Below are 17,777 nucleotides of genomic sequence, written 5' to 3' on the forward strand. Positions count from 1 at the left end.
ACCAAAATGGGCCTGGGAGGCAGAATGCTGTGCACGCTCTTTCCAGACAAAGAAGCTGGCCCTCCAATGAGTTCCGTGGAAAGAGCTGGAAGGATTAGAAATCACCTAGTTCACCCCTTTCCTTGTCACATGTGTGGAAACAGGCTCAGCGAGGTAATGGGACTCGTCATAGGCCCGCCAGGGGCCCAGCCTGGCATCCTCCTGGGGGCTCCGCACGGCCCTGTGCCACCTCGCTCTCAGGCCGGCCCCCTGTCTCCGCCTCGGAGCCCCGAATTCTGATCTCCGAGGGTGTCAGGCACCTGCTCACGCCCCAGGCGCCGCCACCCCACCCCGGGGCTCTGACATCACCTCCCCTTGACCAATGAGCGAAGTCCCAGCGCTGGGTTGAGGATGTGAATGTCGGCTGCCTCCCCCACCCCAGGCCCTGTGGTTGCAAAGATGCTCTAACAGGAAGCGGGTTTGAGGAGCCACACGGCTTCCTGCTCCCCCAGGGCTGAGCAGGGCCGGAGGGGCGAGTGCCAGCCTGGGCCACGAGACACAGCTTCTTGCCAGGGTCCTGGCGGCTTCCTCTTCCACGGCCGCTTCCGTGTGGCCGGGGCCCCCAGAGGCGCGAGCTGCGGCCCGTGGCCCAGGCCACCCTCCACCCCGCCCTGGTTCGGAGCCCTGCCCCCTGGGGCCGGGCCAAGCCCAAAGACTGGCTTGGGAGCCTATGGGGGACCGGTAGGGCAAAGGTCTTGGGGGGCAGAGAGGTGGCTGGGCCAGGACCTGGGGGCTCCAGCCATGAAGTCTCGGCAGAAAGGGAAGAAAAAGGGCAGCTCCAAGGAGAGGGTGTTTGGGTGCGACTTACAGGAGCAGCTGCAGCGTTCCGGCCAGGAGGGTAAGGAGGTGGCTCAGGGCTGCTGTTGGGTGGGGGGCCCGGAGCCTCTCCAGCCCGGTCCAGCCTCAGGGACGGAGGCAGCTCCCAGGTGCCCGTGGCGAAGGGGCAGTGGCTCGGGGTCAGCGCCCAGGCGGCTGTCAAGCAGGCGCGGCAGGAAATGTGGCTCGGCGGCAGAGGAGACAGGGGAGCCCCCTTGTGTAACTACCTGTGGGTGGGGAGGCCGGAGAGCTGGGAGACCGAGAGGCGTAGGCAAGAGAGAGGGGAAGGCATCACTGCTGGGGACGGGAGGCGGCGGGACAGGGCCAGGGCCAGGGGACGAATGGCGAAAGGGCCCATGGATGGGCCTTGGGTCTGAATGAAAGGGGACAGAAGTGTGTCAGGAGAGTTTGAGGGTGGCGCTGGGGCGCACGGGGGTTTCCTGGTTGGAGGAGAGCACTCCGGGGCCCTGGTCACAGGGCTTGGGGCCCTCTGCAGCCTTGCCGGGCCGCAGGTGAGGGTGTGGGTTGGCATCTCCCTCTGCCAGTCTCTGTGACTCTCCCTGTGCAAAGGAGGAGCGGGTTTGGGTTGGGAGTGGAGGGGCGAGGGCAGAAGCGGCTGAAATGTGGGCTGCGGGAAGGGTCAGAGAGATGCCCCGAGGCTGGTCGGAGGGCAGGGGTGCAGGGTGCAAGGAGGTGGGTGTGGGGCCTGTCGGCTGCCTCCCTGAGTTCCCTGGAGGGGCTCAGAGGCCAGGAGGACGGGGGCCCACTCCGGGCTCATCCCCGCATGGAGTGGCCACTCACAAACTTCGCCTTGATTTGAAATTGAACACCGGTATCCCGGTGGCCCAGCCCAGCTTGTTTGTGCCCCTTTGAGCTCCTCCCAGAGAAGGGCACGATTTCCACCCCCCCACCCTACCCCACCCCAATCTGTCATTTCCTCTTCTCCGCTCTGGGTTGTGGTGCCTTCAGTCCGGGAGGGTGATGGTGGTTCCCGGCTCATTTCCTGCTCTTAGCCCCGCCCCCTCATCCCCAGACACCTCCTTCCCCTTTTCTCCTCCCCCAGGGGCCCCCATCCCCACCGGCCTCCGTTCAGGGAAACCCAGGGCCCCAGAGAGTCTTAGCTGAAGTCCCAAAGGCTTTGCTCTGCCTTTCTCTTCTCACCGTGAAGAGTCTGCCAGCACAGGGCTGACTCCTTTACAAGGGATTCCTCTTGAGAATGATGACTTCTGGGCCAAGCAAGGGCCACGTGATCCAACGGGGCTGATGTGCTTCAAGTTCTCTGCAAACCCTCAGTTCAGTCTCCTCATCCTGGGGCTGCCCTTCCCCGTGGCCCCCGCCAGCGCCATGTTGAAACATGGAACCCCCAGCCGGCCCAGACCCCACTCCTGTATCCCCTCCTGGCCTGTCTGCATTCCCAGCAGGTGAGGGGCATGTTCTCTGGAAGGTTGCTGGGGCCTGGTCCTAGTGAGACCCAGAGGAGGAGAGGAACACCCCCTTCCCTTCCCCAGCACCTCACCTGAGCCCAAGGGTGGAGTGATCTTGGGCACCTCTCCCTATCCACCCCTTCCCTGGGCACAGACAGGTGGACAGTGAAAGGTCATAGAGAGGCTGGTGATGGCTTCTCTCTTCAACCCAAGACTCATGGTCTGTGTTTCTGCTTCATTTATCCTCCCTGAGGATCTTGGTTTTTCTCCATCTGTCTTCACTCCGTCTCAGCACCCTCTCCCAGCTCCTTGCCCCGGGGGCCATCTCTTCCTTCCCCAAGCCCTACCTCTACTGAGTTCTTTCTTTTCCTAACGTTTATCTCTTTGCTACCCTGGTCAGGTAGCATTTCTGATCCTCGAAGTCTCTAAATTCTGGGCCCTCCTCCCGGACCCCGCCTCCATTCCCCGATGTCTCCAGCCCTTGACTCCATCACCTCAGCCCTGTCTCTTACTTTCGTCTCTGATGCCATGGCTCTGATCTCTATTTCCTTGACGCTCCCTCCCCCCCCTCCCGCCCCCCCCCACCTCGCCTCTCGGCCTGTTATCTCTCCTTTCATCTCCATGACCCACCTCCTCCGTGGCTCTGACTCCTTAGGCTCTCTAATACCTTCTTTAAGGGCCTTTTCTGGAGATTCAGAATCAACAGAGAAGGGCAGGATGGGGAGGATCTGGCTTGGATGTAGTTCATGTCAAAAGGACCTAGGCCTTGGGTGACAGCGGACTATCTATGAGTCAATGGAGTAACATGGCGGCCAAGAGAGTTGGTGTGGCACTAGGCACCTGAGGAGGGTCCACCCCATTTCTTCAGTGCTGGGAACCTGAGGTCAGGGGGCCCTGGCAAATGGGCACAGGTCGTGGAAGGATGGATGGTGAACCATAGGGCCAGGACTAAGGTGAGGCAAGAGAGGTGACCAAGGCACAAAATTTAGGGAAGCCCTCGACCTAGGGCCACCACAGTACCCAGGGTGCCCCTTTCTTTTTCCCTCCCCCTTCCTTCCATCCTTCCTTCCTTCCTTCCTTCATTCCTTCCTTCCTCTCTCTCCCTCCCTCCCTCCCTCCCTCCCTCCCTTTTTTAAAAAGTTTACTTATTAATTTTTTTAGTACTCTCAATGTGGGGCTCGAACTTATGACCCTGAGATCAAGAGTTCCATGCTCTTCTGAAGGTCGTGTTCGTGCACAGTTGGCACTTGCACAGCTCTAGGAATGGGTGCTTCCGTAAATTCCGCACCTGCGCCTTCCTTGTCTCACCCAAGTCCTGGCTCTGGGGCGGGGGTGGGGGACAAAGGGTGTGGACACCAGGCCACATGAGGAGGGTTTACAATAGTGAATAATGGGTTTATTGATTATTTCCTTCATTCTATATTTCTCTAATTAATTACTTCATCCCACCAAGAACTTGGCATGGATGATTCCAAAAGCTAACACTTTACAACATAGAATAAAATGACTGAGGGAATTGGGTTGAAGGGGAAGGTCAAGATCCGTGCCCAGAAGCGCGTATCGGGTAATTCTATACGGTTTCTAGATGCGGGCTCTGAGCTTCCTGGTAACTAAAGAGGTGAACATAATCAGGTCTAAGACTCATAAAGCCCAGAAGGAAAACAAACAAACAAACCAGATGGCTGAGGAGAGACAGCTTTTTGTGACACTGACACGGGAGAGGGATTTCTCTGGAAAGTCTTGGTGAATCGAACTTAGTGTTTTGTCTTGGGCAATATTCTCTAGTTCAACCTCCAGGGGATGTTAGTCATCCTCATACCTGATGGCTTTCTTCCCCAAGTTGTCAATGCACCACTATTGAGCACCTGCTGTTTCCACACCGTGCTAGATGCTGGGGAACATGTCACTGGTTTTCAGAGGTGGAGACACAAAGGAAAGTAGTGATAACGAAGTGTGGTAAGTGCCACGATACAGATACAAGCAAGGGGCTCAGAGTTGGAGGTGATCTTTGCGGCGTGTTTTGGCGAACGCATCGGAGTTCACCCGTCAAAGACAGAGGGAAGGGTATTTCCAGGCAAGGGAATGACACGAGTTACGGGGCCAAGGCGTGTTCACGGAGCAGCAGAGAGCCGGATCCCAGGGCTTGTCGGAGAGGCAACCGGAGCCGAGGCTGGGAGAGCAGCTGGGCCCGGCCTTTGCAGGGCCTTATGCACCAGGCTGAGGGGTTTCTATTTTATCCTCCATCTGTAGGCCGAGCAGTGAAGACTGGGCTGAAGCAAAGTGTTTATGGAGCAGAAGATTTAAGGCAGGGAAAGCTTTCGCAAGAGAAACCTTCTGGAGACAGGGTTTCACACAGGGCGTTGGAAGGTTTCCCGAGTCTGAGACATCATGTCAGAAAACATGAGGGATGTTGGGGCGCCTGGGGGGCTCAGTTGGTTAAACGTCCGACTTCGACTCAGGTCATGACCTCTCGGTCCGTGAGTTCGAGCCCCGCGTCGGGCTCTGTGCTGACAGCTCGGAGCCTGGAACCTGCTTCCCATTCTGTGTCTCCCTCTCTCTCTGCCCCTCCCCCGCTCACGCTCTGTCTCTCTCTCTCTCTCTCTCTCTCTCTCCCTCTCTCTCTCAAAAATAAATAAACATAAAAAAAGAAAAAAAGAAAACATGAGGGATGTCAAAATCAGTAACATTCTGTTTGGGCCTCAGAGAGGGTGCACACACACACACACACACACACAGAACCGGTCGCACTTAGATCTTGTCCTTCAGGAGCTTACGGTCTGGCAACAGGGGAGGGGGCCCAGGGTGGGAAAGAGAACGCAACTTTTGGCACCCCTGGGTGGGAGTCCTGGCGCTGGCTGGTAATACGGGGACCTTGTTACTTCTGTGACCCTCTGCAGAACGGGGACTAGGATACCTAATGCACAGAGCTTGGCACATCGCTGCTTCTCTCCTGCACCGACCTGTGTGCAGGTTTGCCGCGATCTTGTGCGCCTTCCTATGACAGACCTACTACGCACTCGCTGGCCTCCTGGCTTGACAACACTCCCCGTCAGCCCTGTGCCTTGTGGGTCCGGACAACTCATGCTCCTTCATTTTCTATAGAGTGTTAAATAAATGTACTTTCCTTGTTTTTTTAAGTTTAGGTATTTCCTTTGAGAGAGAGAGAGAGAGAGAGAGAGAGCAGGGGAGGGGCAGAGAGAGGGGGGAGAGAGAGAATCCCAAGAGGGCTCCACGCTCTCGGCACAGAGCTCGATGTGGGGCTCGAACTCACGAACCGTGAGATCGTGACCCGGGCCGAAATCCGGGGTCAGACCCTTCATTGACTGAGCCACCCGGGCGCCCCTAAATAAATGCACTTTCAAGACCTGTCCTTTTACTCCGAGTCTCCTTCCAAGCAGACTGCTGCCCCTTCGAAGATTCTGGGGTCGCAGCTAGTAATTACAGAGAGACAGATTTCAGCTCAACAAAAGGCAGAACTTTCTAGCAGCAGTGGGCAGTCTGGACAGGCAGTGTGCCCCCCCTCACCTGGGGGATTTTCGCAGAGGCTCTGGACCCAATGGACAGAGAGACCGGGGGCGGAGGCCCTCTGAGACTCCTTGCGACAGGGGGCTATTCCGCGAGCTCCGCCTTCAGTCTCCCCAAACCCCCGTCCCCGATGCTTCCATTTCTCAGATCCCCTGCGGTCTCTGTCCTCCCAGACCTGCTGATCTCTCTTCTCTGTGTCGTCTGTGTCCCCAGTGCCACAGGTGCTGAGGAGCTGTGCAGAGTTCGTGGAGGAATACGGGGTAGTAGATGGGATCTACCGCCTCTCGGGGGTCTCCTCCAACATCCAGAAGCTCCGGTGAGTCAGGCAGGGAGGGGAGGGCTCCGTGGGCCAGGAGGGGCGAGGGAAGCGGGGAGAAGGAAGCGTGGACTCTGGAGTCTCCTCAGGAGGTGCGTGTCTCCACTCCCATACACGCCCACCCAGTTTTAAAAAATCTGATATAACTCATACACCATAAAACTCACTATTTAAACATGTACGACGCAGGGGCGCCTGGGGGGGCTCAGTGGGTTGAGCGACCGACGTCGGCTCAGGTCATGATCTCACGGTCTGTGGGTTCAAGCCCCCCGTGGGTCCCTGTGCTGACAGCTCGGAGGCTGGAGCCTGCTTCCGATTCAGTGTCTCCCTCTCTCTCTGCCCCTCCCCCTCTCTCTCTCTCAAAACTAAATAAACAAAAAAAAAAAAATAACACTAAAAGTAAATACGTACGACTCAGCGATTTTTAGTGTATTCACAAGGCCAGGCATGCCACCATCACCACTCATTCCAGAACATTCATCAACCCCCGAAGCAGTCGCTCCACATTTCCCCTTTCCCACAGCCTCTGGCAGCCACGCGTCCACCACCTGGCTCCGCGGGCTCGCCCGTTCTGGACGTTTCATACAAACGGAACCGTGTTACGTACCCTTTTGTGTCTGGCTTCTTTACGTGGCGGGTCTGCAGGGGCTCATGCACGTTGTCGCACCTGCCGCTACTTCATCTCCGTTTCCGGCTCGACCGCATTTGGTTCATCTGTACATCGACCGATGGACAGTGCGCCTCTTGGCTGCGAGGAACAGCGCGGCCGCGAACGTTCGCCCACCGGCATTGGTGCCGACGGGCGGCTTCAGTTCTCTGGGGTAGACACGTGGGAGCGGGCTTGCTGGGTCGCATGTCAAACTTTTTAAGGAGCTGCCGGACCGTTTTCCGTGGCCGGGCGTCAGTTCACACCCCCAGCAGCTGGGCACGAGGGCTCCAATTTCCCCGCATCCCGCCGACCATCCCAGCGGATGTGAAGTCATGTTTCACCTGGGTTTGCATCTTCCCTAACAGCCAATGACGCTGAACATCTTGTGTGCTTCTTACTCCCTTGTAGATCTTTTTATTTTTTAATTTTTTTGAGGCTTAGTTATGTTTGAGAGAGAGAGACAGAGACAGAGAGACAAAGTGTGAGCAGGGGAGGGGCAGAGAGAGGGAGGCACAGCATCCGAAGCAGGTTCCAGGCTCTGAGCCGTCAGCCCAGAGCCCGACGCGGGGCTCGAACTTACCAGCCGAGCTGTGAGATCCTGACGCGAGCTGAAGTCAGATGCTTAACCGACTGAGCCACTCAGGCGCCCCTCCCTTGCTCGTTTTGTTTTTGTTTTTTTAAGTTTATCCATTTACTTTTTGAGAGAGAGAGAGAGAGAGCCCAAGTCGGGGAGGGGCAGAGAGAGAGGGAGAGAGAGAGAGAATCCAAAGCAGGCTCTGTGGTCAGTGCGCAAACCCGGATGCAGGGCTTGAACTCACGAAGCCATGAGATCACCACCTGAGCCGAAATCAACAGTCAGATGCTCAGCTGACCGAGCCACCCGGCCACCCCTCCCCCCACCTCCCCGCCTGGCTCATTTTTAAATTGGGTTATTTGTTTCCTTTGAGCTGTAAGAATTCTTCACACGGTCCAGATACTAAACGCTCCAGCAAATCTATGCTTCGCACATGTTTTCTTCCATTCTGTGGGTTGTCCTGGCTTTCGTGACACTGTCCTCTGACGCCCAAAAGTTTGTCACGTGACGCTCCGTGTATCTGTTTGTCCTTTGGCCGCTTGTGCTTTTGGTGTCTTATCTGAGAACCTGTGGGCTGACCCAAGGCCACGAAGAGTTACACTTACGTTTCCTTCCAAGAGCTGCGTCCCCTCCACCTTTTCACGAGCCCAGAAGCACGTGCAGGCGCACCCCTCCACCCTTACTGGCTCGGACGCCCCCCTGCCTTGCCGCTCACCCCCCACGGCTCCATCCCCGACGCGCGTCTCCCTGTGCCCGCACGCACGGGTCCCTTTCCCTACCCACCCGGCCGCCTGCACACCCCCGGGGCACCGCGACAGGTGCACCTGCGTCTGCTGCTCACGGACACACACGCCCCAACGTCCTCCTCCCAAGTCCCGAGCCTGCTGACCGCTGACCCTGCCCGGACCCACCCGCACAGCCCCCGCCTCTCCCACTGACCCCCCCACCCCCCTTCCCCCACTCCTCACACTCCGCACCTCCCCAGGCAGGAGTTTGAGGCAGAGCGGAAGCCGGACCTGCGGAGAGATGTTTACCTGCAGGACATCCATTGTGTCTCTTCCCTGTTAAAGGCCTACTTCAGGGAACTTCCAGACCCTCTGCTCACTTACCGGCTCTATGACAAGTTTGCTGTGAGTTGAGAGGCCGGGGGGGGGGGGGGGGGGGGCAAAAGGGGGGGGGGGGGGGGTCCTGGCGGCGCCCAAGGCCCCCGGGGGGTTTTAAACCCCCAGGGGGGGGGCGACCCCGAATGACAGAGCCCCCGGAAAAAGGAAGACCCCCCCCCCCGCCAATCTCCCCCCTCTTCTCTTCGCCTCCCCTCCTTCCCTTGGGGCCTGCGGCTCATGCACGGTGCAGGGATGAGGCTGGGGGACGTAGAACCCAGGCGGAGAGCAGAGGGCCCTGGGAAATCACCTGGACCAGAGCTTCCCTCCATGGGAGAGAAGGAGAACCCTTCTTAGAAGTCAAAACTTGTCCCGGAGCGCGCCTCCACCAGCGGACTGGATGCTGGACAGCTTTTGAGTGAGGGAACGCAGGACAAAAATGCTCTCTTGAGTTCAGTAGCATTTAAACAGCGAGTTGCATTTTGTCGAGCACGATAGGGTTGTAGGAGCGGGGAGCAGCGGCCCACGCAGTTCAGCCCACGCCGGCCGGACCGCGTGGGCGCAGGCCTCCCTGGGCACCTCGGAGTAACTCCACGGCCCCTGGAACACCCGCAGGGAGGGACCACGGAGGTATTCCTGTACCGGAGCGGCACCGGGGGAGGAGGCCAAGGCAGAGAGGCAGGGAGTTGCTCGAAGTCGCAGAGCTATGGGGTGGCAGGGCTGAGATCCAGCAGCAGGTGCCGTGGGCCCCGAGCTCTGGGCTCTGTCTGCTCATCACGTGGCTTCCGAAGAGCTGGGCTGAGGGATGGGGTGGGGTGCAGCACAGGCCGTTTCCATCGGTTGGGCTCAGTGCTCCCAGGAGTAAGCAAGGGCGGCGCGGGCCGGCTGACCCGGTTCTTGAACCTTCCTCCCCACCAGGAGGCCGTGGCAGTGCAGTTAGAGCCGGAGCGTCTGATCAAGATCTTCGAGGTGCTTGGAGAACTCCCTCTCCCAAACTACAGGTGTGTGGGGTTCCTCCCTCCCCAGAGGGCCGCCCCATGCCCCACGCAACCCTGGGGCCTCGATTTGTCTCTTCCCTTCCGGCTCCCAGACCTCAATCCTACCCCGGCCCTGGGCGTCCCCTGTGTGACCCCCGGCCCACAATGCCCCCCTTCTGCAGGACCCTGGAGTTCCTCACGCGGCACTTGGTACACATGGCCTCGTTCAGTGCTCAGACCAACATGCACGCCCGCAACCTGGCCATCGTGTGGGCCCCCAACCTGCTGAGGTGGGCACATGTGCGAGCAGCCTGGGGGGGGGGGTCCTGGCAGAGCCCAGCCCCCAGAGGCTGCCCCAGGAACGGGCGTGGCTGTGGGGGTGCCCTGGGGAGGGGGGGTGGGGCCTCCTAGAGCCCGGTGAGAAATAGGGGGTTTCGCAATTACGTTGAGCGGGACGGGACTTACCCACTGGACACGAGGCCTTGTGTCTTCTGGTGCCATGTCCCCGAGCTCAGAGTCCTTGTTGAAGGTGTGTCGAGCAAACGTCTCGCGGTCTATTGGAGATCTGGCCTGTATATCACCCCCCGTGGTGTAAGGCAGACTATGAGAAGTCCTGAGAGTCATTATAACGAGGCACCCTCGCGTGCAAAGGTTAGAGATGAATTCTGACGGGAGTGAATTCCCAGAGGGCTTCCTGAAGGAAGGCATTTGAGGCTTGAATCACGCATGTGGTTTAAGAGGTGGGGACGGGTCGGGCTCTGGGCTGATGGCTCGGAGCCTGGAGCCTGTTTCCGATTCTGTGTCTCCCTCTCTCTCTGCCCCCCCCCCGTTCATGCTCTGTCTCTCTCTGTCCCAAAAAAAAAAAAAAAAGAGGTGGGGACGAGGTTAAGGGCACGCAGGGGAGGTGGGGTGGGGGTATTTTTAGGGAGAATTCAGACGGGGAAGTGTGGTGGGGCTGGAGGGGAATAACTCCACGTCTCCACAGGTCTAAGGACATAGAGGCCTCGGGCTTCAATGGGACAGCAGCCTTCATGGAGGTGCGGGTGCAGTCCATCGTGGTCGAGTTTATCCTCACGCATGTGGACCAGCTCTTTGGGGGCACTGCCCTTTCCAGTGAGTGTCCCTCCCAGCCACCACACCACCACAGTCTGTCTGGGGAGTCATGTCAGGGTCACAGAGGGCCTCAGAGGCCACCTCGTTCAGTCTCCCCATTTCGCAGATGAGACAGCTGAGACTCACAGCTGTGGTCACGTGGAGAAGATCCTGGAGAGGTGATGGCCTAGTCCGTTCTTGAGCAAACCTCTCCTGCATAGCCTGACCTTCTAATCACCATCCTGGCTCTCGGGGCCAGTGACCAATCATTCCTACCCCAGCCCACCTGGCCGGTGTGCTGGGATCTCCTGACCCTTGTCCCCGAGGACGCCCTCTTGAGGAGCCCAGACACAGAGGGTCTGTCTCCCAAGACCTCTGAGTATATCCTTAGCCTGGCAGTTAGTTGGTGGGTGGGAGGGTTCTACAGGGAGCTGAGGCCCTCTTTCAACTCTTTTTTAAAAAATGTTTATTTTATTATTTATTATAATTATTTATTATTAAAAAATTTTTAATATGTATTTATTTTTGAGAGCGAGACAGAGTGTGAGCAGGGTAGAGGCAGAGAGAGAGGGAGACACAGAATCCAAGGCAGGCTCCAGGCTCCGAACTGTCAGCACAGAGCCCGACGCAGGGCTCAAACTCACGAACCGTGAGCTCATGACCTGAGCCGAAGTCGGATGCTCAACTGACTGAGCCAGCCAGGCGCCCTGTCATCTCTGTTCTTGGCCGGCCAATTCCTCTTCTTTCCCTAGGTGGTGAAATGGAGAGTGGATGGCGATCACTTCCAGGGGCCCGGGCATCAGGCAGCCCCGAGGACCTTATGCCCAGGTCCCTGCCCTACAATCTGCCTAGCAACCTGCAGGCTGGTGATGGACCCCCGCAGATACGGCCCTACCACACTATCATTGAAATTGCGGAGCACAAGTAAGGTCTCCTTCCTGGCCCTCCTCCCCGACATTGACCGCCAGGCTGCAACCCCAATGATTTCTCCATTCCTTCCAGGAGGAAAGGGTCTCTGAAGGTCAGGAAGTGGAAATCTATCTTCAATCTGGGTCGCTCTGGCCATGAGACCAAGCGTAAACTTCCGCGGGGCGCTGAGGACAGAGGTGAGTCTGGAGGGACGTAGTGGAGGGGGGGTGCTCTGCTGAGGGCGAGCAGGACCCTGGCCCTACATACATTCATGTCTTGCAGAGGACAAATCCGATAAGGGGACTTTGCGGCCAGCCAAGAGCATGGACTCACTGAGTGCTGCGGCTGGGGTCAGTGATGGTGAGTACAGGTGTGCACGTGGTGTGTGTGTGTGTGTGCGTGTGTGCGCGCGTGCATGCAGAGGCTGGCGAACACCTGCGTGTGCGTGTGTGGGTGTCTCTGCAAGGGAATAGCAGTGTTACGGATGAGACAGACCATTGTGTGTGCACTGCTGCGTGTTTGTGTGTCTGTACACGTGGCTGTGTGCTCGCTAATTTCAAAGAAAAATATACACGTAATGAGTGCTTATTATACACCAGCCACAGTACCCGATGTTGGGTTTACAATAGTGAGTTGATCATCTGATCAACAGGTGTGTTCAAATGAGCGTACAAAGGGGGAGAGAGCGGGGTGTGGGTTTGTGGGGGGGGGGCAGGGACGGCCGGAGGGACGGAGCGGGGGGTTCCTAAGTGTCACTGTGGGAGGTTCGCAGCGGTGGCCAAGGGAAGCCGGGCCCGGTGCCTTCCAGGCTGTCCTAACTCTCAGGCTTGAGAAAGCAGGGCCCGCTCTCCAGAGCCTTCCTGAGGTGTCCGGGCCCCTTTGCCGCCCTGCGCTCTCTCCCGCACAGAGCCGGAGGGGCTGGTGGGACCCAGCCATCCCCAGCCGAGCGCGTTGCTGCAGGACAGCTTGGAGAATGACTCCGGGGAGGCGGCCGAGGGTGACCGGGAGCGGGAGCCGGAGGCGCTGGGCGGCACCAACTCTGAGCCTGGCACGCCGCGGGCCGGCCGGTCGGGGATCCGCGCTGGGAGCAGCAGCCGAGCAGAGCGCTGTGCTGGAGTCCACATCTCGGACCCCTACAACGTCAACCTCCCACTGCACATCACCTCCATCCTCAACGTGCCCCCAAACATCATCTCCAACGTCTCCTTGGCCAGGCTCACCCGAGGCCTTGAGTGCCCCGCCCTACAGCCCCGGCCAAGCCCTGCCTCCGGCCCGGGTCCTGGCCCCGGCCCCGGCCCCGGCCCCCCAGGTGAGGCCCCGGGGATCTCCCAGGCCTGGGAGAAGGGACTAGAATTCCAGGCTGAAGCTCTGATGCAAGGTATCTGTCCTGAAAATGGCAGACGCCTCAGTCCTCAGGCTCGGGGTGGTCACCTTCGGCTGCCTCCCTGACTTCCGGGTTGGGGGGGCCCCCCCCCCAATCCAGTAATATTATCAGGTTCTGTGAGATCCACAGAGAGAGGACCCCCGGCAGTCTTCAGATCACTGATGTACCCGAGACTGGGAGTCCGGGTCAGACTCAGACAGTAGGATTCACGGAGTACGAGGCGGGGCTGTGTAATAGATGCTGGTGACAATATAGGATTAACACTAATCGTTAACATGTATTGAAGGTTTACTGCTTGCCATGTGCTGTGTGAAGGACTTTGCAGGCATTCGCTTGTTTTCTTCTTTTGCGATCTTATGACGCCGTCATTGTTGCTGTGCTTCTGTCACAGCGGTGGGACTGGAGACCTAGGTTAAGCTATTTGCCGTTGAGTTCGTTCAGAGGTTCTGAAGTGTCACTGATGAGAAGTATTGAGGCAGCACAGGGCAGCGGGGAAGGACTCGGGCTACAGAGTTAAGTAGACTTGGGTTCAAAATTGGGCCGTGCCACTCACTGTTTGCGTGACCTTGGACAGATCTCTCTGGGTCTCGCTTTCCTCATGTGTAAAATGGGGATAAATACCCTACATTATGGGGCTGTGTCGTGGGGGGACAAAATAAGACAGCGCACTGTAAAACGTACAGGATGGTGCCTGGCACCTGGCGGGAGCGATAAGCCAGTAGGTAGGGATGCTGGTCTGAAAGCATTGGCCACAGGCCAAATCTATGCCGGGGGCGTTGGTCCCGATACGGTAGCAATGCTAGGAAGATCCATTTTGTAAAGGGTCAAGGCTGGTCTTGACCTGTGTGTTCCTGGGACTACCTTTCTCTCGACAGATGAGAAGTTGGAGGCAAGTTCGGCCGCAGGTCCCCCGGCTGACTGTGGCCCGGCGGACGTGGCCCCTGCCCTGGAGGACTGCCTGTCCCAGGAGGTGCAGGATTCCTTCTCCTTCCTAGAGGACTCAAGCAGCTCAGAGCCCGAGTGGGTGGGGGTGGAAGATGGGGAGGTGGCCAAGGCAGGAACTGCAGGAGCAGCCTTCTCCCCTGGGGAGGACGACCCTGGGATGGGCTACCTAGAGGAGCTCCTGAGAGTCGGGCCTCAGGTAAGAAGGAGCTGTGCTGGGTTTGGGGGTGCTGGGGAGGCCAGAGGGCAGACAGGGCCCCCCGGTCCTGAGCCACGGTGCTATGCCCGCAGGTGGAGGAGTTCTCTGTGGAGCCGCCCCTGGATGACCTGTCTCTGGATGAGGCGCAGTTTGTCCTGGCTCCCAGCTGCTGTTCCCCGGACTCTGCGGGCCCCGGGCCTGAAGGAGAAGAGGAGAGTGGGGAGGAAGTCTTCCTGAGTGCCTACGATGACCTAAGTCCCCTTCTGGGGCCCAGACACCCAAACTGGGAGGGCCCAGGGAGCCTGGAAGAAGAGGCAGCAGGATGCAGGGGACAGGGGGCTCCAGGGCAGGCTGAGGGAGGGCAGGCATGCCGGGGAGGTGGGGAGGACGGGGAGGCTGAGCCTGAAGGCAGAAGGGACGTCCCAGAGGAGGCTGAGGGGAGTCCGGAGAGCGAGGTGGAGGACGGAGAAGCAGGTGAGGGAGGAGGGACGGCTGGGGAAAGCCGGGAGATGATGGTCAGTGTGAAGGAAGGGGGTGGGGAAGAGCCAGAGGCCAAGGGAGAGGAGTCCCGCGGTCAGCAGGAGGAGGGCAGCATGGAGGAAGCTAAGTGTGCGGTGGGAACAGGAGGAGAGCAGGGTAAAGACGAGGAGAAAGAAAGGAAGGAGAGAGGGGAAGAGGCTGAGGAAGGAGAGGAAGCCCAGGTACAAGCCAGAAGGGACCCGGAGTGCGGGGCCCAGGAAACCCAAGTTGCCGAGGGGAGCTGGGAAGCTGTAGACACACAAGAGGCTGACGGAGGCAGAGAGGACGGGGCCAAAGGACAGAAGGGGCCTGAGAACCAAGGGGCAAGAGAAGCCCAAGGAGGTGGTGAAGACGGCAGAAGCCCTGAAGCAGCAGCTGAAGGAGGAGCAGGGAAGGTCAGCAAGGAACAGGAGAGTGGGGACGGGGAGCGTGAGGGAGACCAGAGTGCTGGAGGTGACCGTGTAGAGAAGGACGCCCTTCCTGAAGGGTCACACGCAGAGCCCCTGGAGGTTGGCAGTGCCGAAGAGGGCAACCCCCAGTCCTCTGAGGCAGAACAGGCGGTCCCGCAGCCACCCCGGCCACAGGAGATGGAGCCCGAGGGGCCGCTCGGTCCAGAGGGCTGCAACCCGTGTCCCTGTCCTCTTGGCTCAGCTGGTGGTGTGGGCATGCGCCTGGCTTCCAGCCTGGTTCAGGTCCAACAGGTCCGCTCTGTGCCTGTGGTGCCCCCCAAACCACAATTTGCCAAGATGCCTAGTGCGATGTGTAGCAAGATCCACGTGGCACCTGCAAACCCATGCCCGAGGCCTGGCCGGCTTGATGGGACTCCTGGGGAAAGGGCTTGGGGGTCCCGAGCCTCCCGTTCCTCTTGGAGGAATGGGGGCAGTCTTTCTTTTGATGCTGCTGTGGCCCTGGCCCGGGACCGCCAGAGGACTGAGGCTCAGGGAGTTCGGCGGACCCAGACCTGTACGGGGGGTGGGGACTACAGCCTCATCCCCAGAACCTCCCCGTGTAGTGTGATCCCTGCCTATTCTCGGCCACTTAGCTGCCTGGAGCTCCCACCCGAAGACACAGAAGGGTCTGGACACCGGAGTCGGCTTAGTCTGCCCCCCAGGGAACCCCAGCCCCCCGACCCTCTTCTGTCCCCCCAGCGCCGATCATATGCGTTTGAAACACAGGCCAACCCTGGGAGAGGTGAGGGACTGTGAGTAGGACCACAGTGCTGGGCAAAGGGGACAGTAAGTTGTCTTGAATCTCCAGATTCCCAGACCGGCTGTTTCTCCCACAGCCTGAGCAGCTGGAGTGTCCAACACCATAGGCTTTGACCCTCCAGCTTCTCTTTTCCACTATGGGAAGCATTGCCTCCGTTGGTTTTACTTGAGCTTGTCTCGGACACAAAGCACTTATCCCTTAGGATATTCCCAAGAAAGTCACCGAGATCCTGTTAACCAATGAGCGGGGTCATTGGTCAAGGGGAGCAAAGAGTAGGCAGAAAACTTAAGAGGCTTCTCAAAGTGAAGAATGAAGAGGGAACTCCAGCTAAGTTCCTGCCTCCTCTGGGGCTGTGTACTTCCCTTCATGGAAGCCCAGGGTGGAGGAGGGGAGGGTGGGGCCAGGTCAGAGGCTATCACACATCAACACTTCTGAGTTGCCCATCCTTATTCTGCTCTTGGACCCTTGGGTACCTCCTGACTCTCCTAGCTCCAGATTAGGAGAACCATGTCAAGGAAGCTCTCTGAAGTCCTCAAAGTGTGTTGGAGGGACTGGCTCCCTCTCCAGCATCCCCAGCCTCTGCCTCCAGTCACCTTTAGGAAGAGAGATCTTCTGCAGATCTCCCTGGCTTCTCCTTTTTCCTTTGGAATAACTTCCTCCTATTTCAAGGAAGGGGAATAGCGTAACTCAGGCCCTGGGACTGCTTCTCCAGACAGGCTGGGGCCATATGTTCCATCCTAGTAAGAAGCAATCTGAGAATAAAAGTTGTACTTTTACACCTACACAGTGTGAAGCCTCGTGTTTTGTGTTTTTTTTTGTTTTGTTTTGTTTTGTTTTGTTTTAACTAGAATCTTAGGTGACGGGTATTACATTTTCGTATTTGGCAAGATGTCTTCTTGCTGTTGTTGTTAGGGTGCTCTTCCTCAGTTGTTGTCATGGAGACCTGTGGCTAGAAACTAGAGCTGGGTTCATGGTGGTCAGGAAATGGGGAAGAGAAACTTCTATTTACATAATGCTCATCATCTACCAGTAAAGGCGAGGTATTCTACGAGCGTAACATCTATACCCTTGATTTTACTTAGTCCGTATAACGATTCGGTAAGTTTGGTATTGGTGTCTCCATTTTACGGATGAGAGAACTGAGGCTAATTAAGTCAAAAGGCTGGCCAATGTTCTCAGCGGTAAGAAGCGGCAGAGGCAGGTTTGAGATCCGAGTTTGTCTGGCTCCAGAGGCTAAACTCTTCTGGTCACACCACACTGCTCCAAATCCATTAAGAGTAGGTCTTAACCAAGAAGGAATGGGAACCAAGATCCCTCTCACAGAAACGGAGGGCCTCACAAAAACTGGAAGTTCTGGGGGGGGGGTCTTTGGGTGAGCAACTGCTGACGCTACTACAAAGGAATATACCCAAATCTATCTTCGTCTCCACTGGACAGCAAAAAAGCGTCCCGACCCAAGATGGCCTCCCAAGTAGCCCTTGTTAAAGATGGCGCCTCCGTCCGACGTCTCTCCCTTGATCTAAGCCAACCTCCCTCCCTTCTACCCCTAAAAACGCCTTGTCCAGCAGAAAGATGGAAGCACGCATCAGTCGTCTTTCTCCCGTTCTTGCCGAATGCCACAAATACTCCAGTGTTACTCTCCCCGGACCCCAGGAAGTGACTTCTTCTTTGCCCCGGCGACACCCCCACCCAACCGCTTCTTTCCTCAAGCGGGAACGACCGGAAGTGGGGCCGCTCAGAGCCTGGGCGGGTCGAGAGAGACACTTCCGCCCCTCAGCAACATGGCCGCAGGCCGGGAGTGCGCATGAGCAGCCGTCCATGGAGCTCTCCGAGTCCGGAGAGGGAGAACACGGTCGGGGGAGATCGGCGGCTGAGGCGGCCTTGGCCGGTGAGTTCGGGACGGGACGCGAGCCGGGAGTCTAGGGGCTGGGTGGGCCGGCGGGCAGGGCAGCGTGGATTTTGTTCCCGTTTTCAGGTGGCGGACCTCCCGGGGCGGAAGCCTTTGTTTTGCGGGAGGGGGCCGAGCCCGGTTCTTTCTCTCCCGCCCCCCTTTGTGGGCCGAGCGCACTCCCCGCCCCCGAGCGCGCGCGTCCCCGCCCTCCT

General features: G+C 58.2%; 2 protein-coding genes across 5 annotated transcripts in view; both read left to right on the forward strand.

Annotated features, from left to right (window-relative positions):
* Window positions 1-429: 429 nt before the first annotated feature.
* ARHGAP30 (Rho GTPase activating protein 30) lies at window positions 430-16,456 on the forward strand. 2 transcript variants are annotated; one of them, XM_040452407.1, is made up of 12 exons: window positions 430-877; window positions 6,018-6,120; window positions 8,329-8,473; window positions 9,362-9,444; window positions 9,603-9,710; window positions 10,406-10,533; window positions 11,265-11,436; window positions 11,515-11,618; window positions 11,704-11,781; window positions 12,329-12,735; window positions 13,686-13,946; window positions 14,039-16,456. In XM_040452407.1, exons 1-12 carry the CDS (start codon window positions 781-783, stop codon window positions 15,668-15,670), a joined length of 3,318 nt encoding a protein of 1,105 aa, XP_040308341.1. In that variant the 5' UTR covers window positions 430-780; the 3' UTR covers window positions 15,671-16,456. The 2 variants fall into 2 exon arrangements, with proteins under 2 accessions (XP_040308341.1, XP_040308342.1); XM_040452408.1 differs by having other exon boundaries at window positions 431-877; window positions 13,686-13,775.
* Window positions 16,457-17,433: 977 nt separating this feature from the next.
* USF1 (upstream transcription factor 1) overlaps window positions 17,434-17,777 on the forward strand; it is a 6,208-nt gene continuing 5,864 nt past the window's right edge. For 2 of the 3 annotated variants that reach the window (XM_040452415.1, XM_040452416.1), the window contains exon 1: window positions 17,435-17,562. The gene's annotated coding sequence lies outside the window, so the exon portion shown is untranslated. Of the gene's footprint in view, window positions 17,563-17,777 lie in introns of all 3 variants that reach the window. The other variant, XM_040452417.1, reaches the window with a different exon arrangement.

The sequence above is a fragment of the Herpailurus yagouaroundi genome, unplaced genomic scaffold (genome assembly GCF_014898765.1).
Source record: "Herpailurus yagouaroundi ecotype Mexico unplaced genomic scaffold, PumYag 207, whole genome shotgun sequence".
In the NCBI taxonomy this organism is placed as follows: domain Eukaryota; kingdom Metazoa; phylum Chordata; class Mammalia; order Carnivora; family Felidae; genus Herpailurus; species Herpailurus yagouaroundi.